General features: G+C 44.2%; 1 protein-coding gene across 1 annotated transcript; it reads left to right on the forward strand.

Annotated features, from left to right (window-relative positions):
- The first annotated feature begins 526 nt into the window (after positions 1-526).
- On the forward strand, positions 527-7,307 carry LOC126014228 (proteasome subunit alpha type-4-like). Its single transcript, XM_049777548.1, has 8 exons — positions 527-547; positions 950-992; positions 1,233-1,395; positions 2,943-3,020; positions 3,302-3,390; positions 4,193-4,323; positions 5,309-5,432; positions 6,908-7,307. The coding sequence occupies exons 1-8, from the start codon at positions 527-529 to the stop codon at positions 7,060-7,062; spliced, it is 804 nt and encodes a 267-aa protein (XP_049633505.1). The 3' UTR covers positions 7,063-7,307.
- The last annotated feature ends 6,001 nt before the right edge of the window (positions 7,308-13,308 follow it).

Below are 13,308 nucleotides of genomic sequence, written 5' to 3' on the forward strand. Positions count from 1 at the left end.
GCGCCGCTCTCTCCGCTCCTGTGTCCGCTCCGCTCGTGTCCGCTCCGGTGAGCCTCCGCCCAGGGCGCCCTCCGTCTCTCCCCGTCGAGCCCCGCGCCGCGAGCGGAGCCCCGAGGCTCCCGGCCCGCCCTTGGCGCCCGTGCGAGCGCGATGACGCGGCACTGGCGGGCCGGGCCGGGCCGGGCCCAGGCTCGGACGCGGGCGATGGAGCCTCCCCTCCCGTCTGCGGGTCTGCGGGGCCCCCAGGGAGGGCGAGGCGATGCCCGAGCACACGGGGTAGCAGAAGGCCCTGAGCTCCAGAGGCCCCGCCTGACACCTGCCGCTGCCACTCCGTCCCTCTGTCCCTAGCACCCCGTCCCCCCTTCCTGCAAGACCAAGATCCTCAGTCTTCTCCCTCTGCTTCCACACTCATCTGTACACCTGTCTGTACATGCCAGACTCTTAGACGTCAAGTGCACAGGCATGGTTTGACCCCCCTGGCATTCGAGTACCTCCTGCACTTAGCAGGCAGAAGAAGAGTTTGACTATGGGGGACCCTATGGCACAGGTAGAGGAAGAGTTTTATATGGGGGACCCCGTGGCACAACCCACCGTGGTCCGTCCTAGCCCACTGCCTGTGCCATAGCTCTGGCCCCCCAAGAGAAAAATAACTTAGTACATATTTCCTAATCATCTCTATTTCCCCCTCCAGGAAATTATAAACAAGTCCAGCCAACATGGTGAGTTAACATTGCTCATACACTGTGGCCAAGTCAAGTCCGTCCTATGACTTGTACCCAGTCTGCAGACTTGCATAGGGAAAATAAAGCGGAAGGATAAAGTTGGGGCGGTGTCCATCTGCCTAGTTGCTTCCCAGGCACTGCACTGTGTGACCCCGAGTGTTGTGTAAGATGACTGATTCATTTATTTCCAACGGATAAGGAATCACGTGGGGTGTTTTTCCTTACAGTCTCGGAGATATGATTCCAGGACCACGATATTTTCTCCGGAAGGTAAAGAGGCAGTTGTTTTTCAGTTTCTTACTTTGGGGGAGGAGGTGGGAACCTACAGTGTTCAGACTTGCTGAGCAGCACTTTGAAGGACTTGTCAACGGGCTGATTATATGTATCACAGAAGAGAGAGTGAGAGATTCTTGTCTGTAGCCCACTCTGTCCACCGATTGATGTCTTGCCCACTAGCATGAGAACATAGGAGGCAGTTGGGTTTGTTTCCTCACTACTTGTGTTTCGTAGGTCGTTTGTACCAAGTTGAATATGCCATGGAAGCTATTGGACACGCAGGCACCTGTCTGGGGATTTTAGCAAACGATGGTGTTTTGCTTGCAGCAGAGAGACGCAACATTCACAAGCTTCTTGATGAAGTCTTCTTTTCCGAAAAGATTTATAAACTTAATGAGTAAGTGAGATCTTAGGGAAGACAGTTTCCTTGGGGGGATGCAGAGTGATAGTACAGTGGGTAGGGCGTTTGCCTTGCATGCAGCTGTCCTGGGTTCGATCCCTGGCATCCTATATGGTCCCCCAAATCTGCCAAGAGAGATTTTTGAGTGCAGAGCCAGGAGTAACTCCTGAGCACCGCCAGGTGTGACCTAAAATTTAAAAAAAATTATTTTTCTTACTAAGTGGGAGCCTGCTTATTCTGGGACTGATATGGGATATGAGACTGATGATGGACTAGAAAGGAAAAGATTAGCTTGTATTATGTATTGTATTTTCCTTATTTGGTTTTGGTGGTGCTCAGGGATATAGGTTTGGAAGTCACACAGATTTGTGTTATCCATAGAAGCACCGTGATCTTCTTAAAAGTTTTTATTACTTTATTTAAATATTGTGATTTACAAAGTTTTTCCACAGTACAGGTGTTTTTAGCATTTTGTATGCTACCACCATACCTGCCAGCAGTGTAACATTCTCTACTCCATTGTCCCCAGTTTCACACTACACTCCTTCTCCCCCCCCCCCCACACACAGTTTGCCCCTCAGCAGGCACAAAATATAATTTCGTTTTGTATTTCTTGTTTCAACTAAATAACTAATGAGATGGATTTTCCCTAATTTTCTTTTACTGAAGTATTTTCTGTTAATTTCATTAGTTATTTAGTTTTTTTTTTTTAATGTAGTGCCAGCAATCTAACCCTGGGCATCAGTGCAAGGCATTACCTGGCAATTGGAAAATTGAGGTTTTGGGGCCAGAGACTTACTACAGTGTACACGGGGCTTTCCTTGCATATAGTCAATCTAGGTTTGATTCTTGGCACCCCATATGGTCCTTCGAGCTTGCTAGGACTGATTCCTGAATTTAGAGCCAGGACTAAGGCCTGAGTATTTCTGGGTGTGGGCCAAAACAAACAACTTGAGGCTCTTGTGAAATGATTTATCTCCCCTTTTCTACCTTTGTCAGTTTTAGTAAATTACAGCAATGTTTTGTTTTATTTTTGGTTTTTGGGTCACACTTGGCAGCGCTCAGGGGTACTCCTGGCTCTATGCTCAGAAATCGCTCCTGGCAGGCATGGGGGACCGTACAGGATGCAGGATGCTGGGATTCGAACCACCATCTGTCCTGAGTCAGCCGTGTGCAAGGCAAACGCCCTACTGCTGTGCTGTGTCTCCGGCCCCCAGCAATGTATTTTTAAAATTTTATTTATTTTTGTTTGAGAGCCACAGCCAGTTCAGTAGTGGCTCTACACTATTGGCTCTACACTCAGGGATTATTCCTGGTGGGATTGGGCCACCTTATGGGATGCCAGATACTGAACTTGGATCAGCTGCCCTACCTGCTATACTACCACTTCAGCCTTATAGTGTTGTATGTTTAAAATTTGTTTTTGCATTAACACTGTTTCACTGGTCAGCATGTGGAACTCAGATCCACACCGGTGTAGATCTGATATTTTTCAGTGCCTGAAAACATCTTCCTATTTATAAATCTGTCTTTCTTTTCCTCAGGGACATGGCTTGCAGTGTGGCAGGCATAACTTCTGATGCTAATGTTTTAACTAATGAACTGAGGCTCATTGCTCAAAGGTATGGTCATAAATAACATAATTGATGATGAATATTACTTTAGGTGTTTCTAAGGAGAACTCAGCGTTGCAGGGATTAAAGTCTTTAAAATATTGAAAATTAGTTCTTGAAATGTAAAATATTAACTGTTAGTTTATTGGGATATTGAAAGGCTTCTCTCCTCTTTTCAAATGAATGACTGTTGATGGCCCCAGGGCGAAGATTTCTTTTCAGAAGTATATTTTTAGAGGGTAGGTGTGTGTTTTAGAAAAATCATGACTATGCCCATTTCTGTGTCTTAGGTATTTACTACAATACCAGGAGCCAATTCCTTGTGAGCAGTTGGTTACAGCACTGTGTGATATCAAGCAAGCTTATACACAGTTTGGAGGTACTGGAATTATGGAATATTTGATTCCAGAAAATTTAATGTTTTATGTGTGGTTTATTTTTAAGATAATAAGAAATTGAAAATGATATGTGCTTTTCTTTTATAAAGGAAATGGTTTGGGTGTGCCACACCCAGCAGTGCTCAGGGATCAGTCCTGGTGGTGCTTAGAGGTCCATCTGGGGTGCTGGGATTGAGCCCAGGTCACCTGTGAGCAAGACAAGCACATGCACAGACTGCACTATGTCTGCATCCCGTGTAGAAGTGCTTTTCATATATTTCTGCTTCATGTTTTAACTGGCCATATTGAGCAACATTCCCCTGTGTTGATTACCACAGGTTTATTTAATAAACAACTGAACTGAGAAAATGATATTTTCAAAGCTGGAAACAAAATTTTTTTTTACATAATAATAAATCAAATCACTTTGTCTTTTTTTGGGGAGGGGGGTGGTGGTGGTTTGGCTCACACCCGGCAGCGCTCAGGGGCTACTCCTGGCTCTAGGCTCAGAAATTGCTTCTGGCAGACTCAGAGGACCATATGGGATGCCGGGATTTGAACCATTGTCCTTCATGCAAGGCAAACACCTTACCTCCATGCTATCTCTCCGGCCCCTCACTTTGTCTTTATCCTCTCCTAGCTGTGCCCAAATTTCAGAAACAAAAGTAGAATTTTTGGTAGAACTTATCTATGGTGACCAGAATAAAACAATTTATGCATGCTTAACAAAACGGTTTGGACACATTGACTGAGCTGAGGTATCTATAATGATGACAATTTGGATTGTTATTTGTTTTCTTAAAGGAAAACGACCTTTTGGTGTTTCCTTGCTCTACATTGGCTGGGATAAGCACTACGGCTTTCAGCTCTATCAGAGTGATCCTAGTGGAAATTATGGAGGATGGAAAGCCACATGCATTGGAAATAATAGCGCTGTGAGTATTTTTTAGGTGTTGTAAAATTTAGCTAAATGCTATATTTTGTAGTGATGGTTGTATACAATATTTTAAGCTTTTTTGGTTTGTTTTGGGGCCATGTCTAGTATTGTTCAGGCTTATTCCTGGCTCTGCAGATAACTCCTGATGGGCTCAGAGGACCATATGGGGTGCCAAGGATTAAACCCAGGTCTGCTATATTCAAGGCAAATGCTCTGCCGATTTTATTATCATTTCAGCCCTAAAGAATATTTTTAAGCTAGCTACAAGAATCTTTTTTCACTAGAGAAGAGTAGAGAAGTGGTGTACCTATCTTTTAGTCTTTGGGACAACTCTTGGTGGTGCATTGGAGGCTTGTATTGTGCCTGGTATTGAACCCAGGGCTTCTATATACAAAATTTGTACTCAGAGGCCCTGTGAGCCATCTCCCTGACTCACCTCAAGAATCTTAATGTGATAGCTGAGGTTTTTTTTTTTTTTGAGGGGGTACAGGAAGGTGGTGGTATGGGGTTATACTCAGAATACTCCTGGCACTGTGCTCAGGTGTCATTTCTGGCAGTGTTTTGTGCGATCCATATGCATTGCTGTGGACTAAACCTTTGATAGGCAGTGTGCAAGGGATGCATTTATACTTGTTCTCTAATCTGATACCTAATTCCCATTGGTGATAGATCACAGACACAGCTAGAGCTACTAAGGTTCATTGCATGTGTTTATAATGGAAGACAATCCTAATTTCTAGTTAGGAATTATGAGAATAAGATGTAATTCTGTTTTAGTTCATAGACTTCACCTGAATGCTACCATGGTTCCCTTGGAGATTCCATTATCAGCACCACCTTCTTCTCACCTATTCCATAATTCTCTATTCTCACATTTGTTTATTTTGATGAAATTCCAGTAATAAATAATCAGGTTTTGTTTTCTGACTTCTCAAATAACATAGAAAAATTTTGTTATGTAGATTCTTCTTTATGTTTTGTAGGCAGCTGTATCTATGTTAAAGCAAGACTACAAAGAAGGAGAAATGACTTTGAACTCAGCACTTGCTTTAGCTATAAAAGTCCTAAATAAGACTATGGATGTTAGTAAATTATCTGCTGAAAAAGGTAATATATGTCCTCTCAGTTCTTGGCAATATTAGTCAAGCTATTATTACTGTGTATAAGGTCTTTGTTACTATAATTCTGTTGAAATAGTAATCTTTTTTTTTTATTTTTGTTTTTTGGGCCACACTCATTTGATGCTCAGGGGTTACTCCTGGCTAAGCGCTCGGTCCTTCCTTGGCTAGCACTTGCAAGGCGTCTAGACACCTTACCTCTAGCGCCACCTCTCCGGCCCCAAAATAGTAATCTTATAGTTAAAGTTTGAGGCTAAGTGACTTAACCATAGATTAAGTGTTGGAGCCACAAAGTTTGTTCCTACATTCTGAGCTTAAGAACTTGAACTTTGGGCCTGGAGAGATAGCACAGCGGTGTTTGCCTTGCAAGCAGCCGATCCAGGACCAAAGGTGGTTGGTTCAAAAACCATATGGTGTCCCATATGGTCCCACGTGCCTGCCAGGAGCTATTTCTGAGCAGATAGTCAGGAGTGACCCCTGAGCACCATTGGGTGTGGCCCAAGAACCAAAACCAAAAAAAAAGAGAACTTGAACTTTGTGCCAGAGAGATAACTCTGCAGGTAAAGCAACTAACTTCATTTTACAGACTCAGGTGCAATTCCAATACTACATGTGGTCCCCTGAGAACCACCAAGAATGAAACCTGAGAATTCCTTTGTTTTTTTGTTTTGTTTTGTTTTGGGTCACACCCAGCATCGCTTAGGGGTTACTCCTGGCTCTACGCTCAGAAATTGCTCCTGACATGTTCGGGGGACCATGTGGGATGCCAGGATTCGAACCATTGTCCTTCTGCATGTAAGGCAAATGCCCTACCTCCATGTTGTCTCTCCAGCCCGAGAATTGCTTTTTGGGGGTTGGAAGGTTTGGGCCACATTCTGCAGCACTCAGGGGTTTTACTCCTGGCTCTGCTGTGTTGAGAAATTGCTCCCGGCAGGCTCAAGGGACCACATGGGAAGCGGGGGATTGAACCTGGGTCTCTCCTGGCTCAGCCTTGTGCAAGGCAAAGGCTCTACCACTGTGCTATGACTCCAGCCCCCTTAAGAAAAATCTTTTTTTTAAGATCTAAGTAACTTATTAGCATAAAGGTATCCATGAGTTTTTTTTTCTTTTTTTCCCCCACCATGAGGTGTTTTTTTTTTTTTTTTTTTTTTTTTTAACATTTATTTATTTTGGTTTTGGAGCCACACCCAGTGGCATTCAGGGGTTTCTCCTGGCTCTCAGAAATTGCTCTCAGCAGGCTCCAGGACCATATGAGATGCCAGGGATCGAACCCGAGTCAGCCGTGTGCAAGTCAAATGTCCTGCTATTGTGCTATTGCTCCAATCTCCCATGAGTTATTTTAAACATAAAGCATGGAACAGAGTTGAGTAAAACTTTAGTAATATGAAGAGATTGAACTGTGGTTTTATATTTGTTTGCAAAGTATGTTTGCCTATAATGTAAAATGTATGTTTTTGCTTTAAGTGGAAATTGCCACATTGACAAGAGAAAATGGAAAGACTGTCATCAGAGTTCTCAAACAAAAGGAAGTGGAACAGTTGATCAAAAAACACGAGGAAGAAGAAGCTAAAGCTGAGCGAGAGAAGAAAGAAAAAGAACAGAAAGAAAAGGATAAATAGAAGCACAAAGTCAGGATTTTGTAACTCACTAGGATACCATTTCAGAGTAAAAGCTGTCCTACACGTCCTCATTAAGAAAGCTTTGACTTCTTTTTTAAAACTTGTATAATGGGGAAATAGGACATTACAAACTGAATTGGGTCCTTGTTATTTCTGTCAAGTTGAATATTGTGTTGATTACTCTTGATGGACATCTTAATGCTCCCCTTCCCCTTTTTTTGAATAAAACTTGGAAAGAATGGAAATGGTGAATGAAAACATTTTCTGAAGCAGTGATGGGTTTTTTGGTTATTTTGTTTTGGGATCACATCCAGTGATGCTCTGGTTACTCCTGGCTCTGCAGTAAGGAATTATTCCTTACTGTAGGCTCGGGGCAGGGGGAGGATGGGCAGGATGTGGGGGATTGAACCTGTGCCAAAGTGCCTTATCCACTATAGGACCGCTCCAGCCCTCTAGCAGTAATTATTAGAGCTTTCAGAATTAATAGGACTATGATCTTTCCATGCTCGCTTTTTATACTATGGCAGGCCTTGGAGCGACTTTGAAGTAAGATATTGTAACTGACAAGAATGTCAAACATCTGGGGACTGGAGGGAGCACAGCGGTAGAGTGCTTTGTATGCGTCCAACCCAGGAGACAGTGGTTTGATTCCTGGCATCCTACCAGGAATCGCCTACCAGGGGTGATTTCTGAGCACAGAGCCAGGAGTAATCCCTGAGCCCTGTCGGGTGTGACCCAAACCCCCCCCCCTCAAAAAAAAAGTCAAACATCATAAATAGAGAAAGCTGGCAATTGGCACACAGATCTCTGTCATTTGCTGTTGAATATCTGTTGAGTAATTTGAGTAAAGTAGTAGAGTCATCAGATGAGGTCAACCCAGGGAACCCAGAATCCCATCCTTTAGGCCTCTGATAGTGCTGGCATTCATTCTGCACATGAAAGCTACTATATTTGTGTGAACCCAGAGTGCACACATAACTCAGGAAGCAAGTAAGATAAGTAACATGAAAACCCTGAACATGTACCACTCAACTTTAGAAACAGGAAACTAGCTCTCATTTCTCCATCCCAACCACTCTGGGCTACATCCGATGTAGTGTTCAGGGGTTACTCCTTGGGTAAGTACTCAGCACTCGGGTCATTCCTGGCAGACTGGGGACTATATGGGTTGCTTGGATTGAAACCAGGTCTGCTGCATGCAAGGCAAGTGCCCAACTCTATACTCACCATTTCTGCAACCACTCTATATTTTTTTGAATAACTCCTGATTCTGTTTGAATGACTGTGTGGGATGTAGAAGTAGAAGAGAGAACCCTGTTTGGCCCTGTGCAAGGTGAGTGCCCTACCTGCTACACTAACTGGCCCTGATGCTTCCTTTTACCTGTGATCTTACACTAAGGTTAGACTCAATTTCTCCAGGTGATCTGGGTTGGTTCTTGTCAGATTACTGCACTTTGAGGCACATCCTCAGGGTTGGTGTGAGAAGGAACCAAACTAGAGCTAAGGGTTGGACCTGAGGGAGGTGCCCATGGTCCTGCAGGGAGAACAGGGTATGGATGGTCAGTGGCCCAAACCATAGAAGGAATCACGTAGGAGAAACTGACATGGGAAAAGTGGAGCCCAGAGATGAGAGTAGTCATGATGAGAAAACTTGGGCTGAAGGGAAATTCCACTGCTGAGCTTTGTCAACTTTTGGGTTTCATGTCTGAGGCTAAGTAGAAAACTTAGCCTAACAGAAGGATGCAGAGTAGTGCTGCTCTCCAAGTGTAGTCGCAGGCTGGCAACTTCATCATTGCCTAATTGTTCATTAACTAATAATATAAATGCTGGCAACCCATCTGGGAATGAGCAATCGTGGGAGTCAGCCCAGTAATCCATAGTAATAGTTCTGCATCTGTTCTGATGTCAGCTCAGGCTGTAGAAATGTTTTCCTGTTCAGGGGCTGACTCCTGGCTCTGTGTGAGGCTCCATTCTGGTGTTGATTCAGGGACCATACATGGTGTGGGAATTGAGCCTGAACTGGCTGTATGCAAGGCAAGTACTTTAACCCTTTGCTCTCTTCCCAGGTCAGTGGTGTTCACTCACTGATCTGCTGATCAACCTGGAGGTGTCAGAGGTTGAGAACTGATTTAGGCCATAGTCTACACTAATTAAATCATCAATGTTGGGCCCGGAGAGATAGCACAGCGGCGTTTGCCTTGCAAGCAGCCGATCCAGGACCTAAGGTGGTTGGTTCGAATCCCGGTGTCCCATAGGGTCCCCTGTGCCTGCCAGGAGCTATTTCTGAGCAGACAGTCAGGAGTAACCTCTGAGCACCGCTGGGTGTGGCCCCCCCCCAAAAAAAAAAAATCATCAATGTTGGGACCTGTGTATTATGTTAGTGGCCTTCCAGGATGAGAACGGCATCCCTCTCCCAGCAGCTCCCAGATGCAATTCTAATCCAGTTCCATTTTGCTACTGAAGAAGTTTCTTGTCATGTTCTTGCAGCCTAAACACCACTAAATACCATGCACATGACGGTCAGAATAAGGCATTTCCAGCCCTGTTGATTTGTTCTCCCTCTGTATTTCATGCCACTGAATCTTGTTATTGGTTGCATTTTAGGAAGCCATCAGAACAATGAATTAGTAAACACTGAGTGTCCTGTGAGTCTCTGGTGGGTCATTTTTTTTTTTTTTAATCAATTGAACAATACACAAGCTTGCTTGATGTGTTTCTACTTAGATACAATACACAGTGTTATTACATTGCCATTTTATTAATATTGAGCTTGTGGTCAATTGAATTTTGTACCTAAATGGGGCTAGTCCAGCGTGTATATTATCTGTAAGATATCCCAGTCTTTTTAAACTGAGGGACACTAATTGTTCACTTGGGAACTTTTTTGTTTGTTTTTGATTTGGGATCTCTCCCGGGGTACTGGGCCCCACCAGAGCTACACCCATCGTTGTCTATGTGGCTATGTGGTGTGGGAATTGAATGAAGGGTCTCATGCATGCATCCATCATTTAAAAAAGTGGACCCACCAATACAAAAGCCCCATAAAGTGTACAACACAGGCCAGAAACCAGCTTGGAGTATGAGAGTCACTGTCTGGTTGGCTGGAATGTGTATGTCCTTTAGTGATGACAGAAGCACTGAAATATTGGGTTCGAGCTTATAAATTTTAGCAAGCACAGACAATTGCCAATGCATAATCTAATGAAGATCAACAGTACCATCTTTTTTGTCTGAGTGTCTAGAGGGGGTTGTGTCATACCTAGCAGTACCTATGAACTAGTCCTGGGCTATTTTGAATGCAGGAGAGATCTCTGGTGGTGCTCCAGAGACTATAAGCAATGGTTGGGATAAAACTAGGGTGGGTCAAAGTAGCTACCAGGTGAATATCTTTTCAAAGCTAGAGAGAGTGAGGCACTTTGGGTTCTCTGGTAGTGTGGAGATGCACACCGGCAGTGCTTAGGGCTGACTCCTGGCTCTGCATTCAGGGCTCACACCTGGCAGGGCTCATAAGACCATAAGGAGTGTTTGAAATTGTGTGTATGGCAAGCACTCTGCTTGCTGTACTATTGCTCCAGTCCCTAAACAGTACATCTTTTTCCTGTGGGGGTGGGGAGGTTTGGGTCACACCCAGCAGCACTCAGGTAACTCCTGGCTCTACGCTCAGAAATAACTCCTGGCAGGCTTGGGGAACCATATAGGATGCCGGGATTCGAACCATTGTCCTGCATGCAATGCAAATGCCCTTCCTCCATGCTATCTCTCTGGCCCCCTAAACAGTACATCTTTTTTTTTTTTTTTGGTTTTTGGGCCACACAGAGCGGTGCTCAGGGCTTACTCCTGGCTGTCTGCTCAGAAATAGCTCCTGGCAGACACGGGGAACCATATGGGACACCGGGATTCAAACCAACCACCTTTGGTCCTGGATCGGCTGCTTGTAAGGCAAACACTGCTGTGCTATCTCTACGGCCCCTACCAGGGGTCTCAAACTCGCGACCCACGGGGCGCAAACGGCCCTCAGTACAACATTTTGTGGCCCTGCCCTAGAGGAATCTTTTTTTGTTTTGTTTTGTTTTAGTTGTTTAGGTCACACACACACACACACACCCTCAATGTTCAAGGCTTACTACTGACTTTGCGCTCAAGGATCACCTCAACTTTGCCTCCTGCGGCCCCCAGGTAAATTGAGTTTGAGACCCCTGCATGACATGACCCTCCACCACTTATTCACTGAAGAGACTAATGGGTAATTGCACTGCTAAATTAAATCTCGTTATCTTTATATATCTGAATATATTCAGAATACAACCATTTCCATCTAAGGAACTCAGGTCCAAGCTAGTCATTATCTCTCACTTTGAAGGGTTACAGCCTTCTAATAGGCTTCCCTCAGTTGTTTCTATTTCCTTTCCAGGCATTATCACAGTTACCTAAGTGATCCTTTTAAAACATAAATTGTGTCATTGCTTTTTTTTGTAGGGGGCATACATCGAGCTTATTCCAGGCTCTGCACTCAATAATCACTCTTGTTGTGCCTGGGGGATCATATTGTAATTGAACTCATGTTGGCAGCATGCAAGGCATGTGTCTTACTTGCTGTACTATCACTCTGGCCCCCAAACGATGCTATTACTGCTTTGCTTTAAACTCTCCAATGACTTCCCTTCTTGCTTAGTAAACACCAAATTCTTTATACGGGCTTGGCAACTCTGCTATCTATATAACATGCTCACTTCCTCACTGTGCTCAGTCTTGCTATTCTTTGAAAGCCTTGCCCACTTTACTATCACTATGGTCCTTTTAAAAATTTCAGACTATAAAAAGACATATATTGGACAGGGTTGTTTGTAAATTGTATATGTTTTTTCTAATAGACTAAATTTATGCCTAGACCTAGTCCCTCTGCATATTTTTAGCCCTGGGCTGGAGAATCCTCTGCTATCCAAGGCATTGCCTATCACATCTTTAAAAAAAAAGTAGTCTTTGAAGTGATCATTTGAGTAGCAGCTTCCTTTCATCAATAAAAGTCCTTCAGGGCCAAAAGCATAGGGCCTTGCATGTGACTGACCTGTCCCTACCATCCCATATGGTCCCCTGTGTCAGTAAGGAAGTGATCACTGAGAGCAGAAGGTGGAAGTAAGCCCCAATGCCAATAGGTGTGGCCCCAAAACAAAACAAGTCTTTTACTCTCTCATCTGGGAGAAATGTGTGGGTTGGTACCCTTTATGGTCCTCAAGTCCCACTTAAAGGGATCCCTGAGTGTAGGAGCAAGTACTGAGCACAGATGAGTGTATCCCCCCCCAAAAAATATCATAATAATAATCTTGGAGCTGGAGTGACAACACACGGAGAGGGCATTTGCCATACACGTAGCAAACTCAGGTTCAATCTCCAGCAGCCTATATCATCATCCTCTGAGCCCTCCAGGAGTAATTCCTGAGCATAGAGTCAGGACTAACCCCAGAATGTGGCTGGATGTGGGCCAAAAACTAAGTTTCTAGTAGTCTTTTTTTTCCCCCCCAGAGGGGCACACCCAGCAGTTCTTAGGGATTATTACTTTCACTGCACTCAGGAATCACTCTTGGTGATGTTCGGGGAACCATATGGGATGCCAGGGAGAGATCCTGGGTGGGTCTGGTACAAAACAAATGTCCTGCCTGCTGTTTGTTGCTCTGGCCCTTCTGATAGTTTTAGGTGATAGGATCTATGAAAGAATAAGACAACACTCTTGTTCTCTACTCTTGACCTCCAGAGTCTCTGGAAATGCAAGGCTTTACCAACTATTTAGTAGTCAATATGGAGGAGATGCTCGCTGGGAACCATACCTGGATCATCTGAATGCAAGGCAGGTGCCCTACCTGTTGTGCAATCACTCCAGCTCTTCTATTAGCATTTCTTAATGCCTTAGTGTAAATTAAATCACATTGTGAAATCAGCCCATATGCCTGTTTCCACCTTCAGGCAGATGGGTCTGAAGCAGGTAGGGTAACTGCTAAGAATTCATAAACCAAGTCAGTCAGAAGAGAGTCATGGAGACAGTGGCTTCTGGTCTCCTAGTCTTTCTACACACCAAAGCCAGACTGACCTTTCTTTTTTTCTCTTTAATTTTTTGGGAGTTACACCATGTTGATTGCACCAAACAATAAATATTGTATTGGAGGACTGTACAGTCAGTCAGAGTTCTCAGTACACAAAGCCGGGAGCCATCTGACCTCATGCTTTTTTTTTTTTTATTATTCTGTCTTGTTT

The sequence above is a fragment of the Suncus etruscus genome, chromosome 1 (genome assembly GCF_024139225.1).
Source record: "Suncus etruscus isolate mSunEtr1 chromosome 1, mSunEtr1.pri.cur, whole genome shotgun sequence".
Lineage (NCBI taxonomy): Eukaryota > Metazoa > Chordata > Mammalia > Eulipotyphla > Soricidae > Suncus > Suncus etruscus.

Excerpts from the sequence above, each read along its gene's own strand:
- LOC126014228 (XM_049777548.1), top strand. The coding sequence starts at position 527 with ATGGGGGACCCTATGGCACAG. Across the intron at positions 3,391-4,192 it reads AGCTTATACACAGTTTGGAG|GAAAACGACCTTTTGGTGTT; the intron begins GTACTGGAATTA and ends GTTTTCTTAAAG. Across the intron at positions 4,324-5,308 it reads GCATTGGAAATAATAGCGCT|GCAGCTGTATCTATGTTAAA; the intron begins GTGAGTATTTTT and ends TATGTTTTGTAG.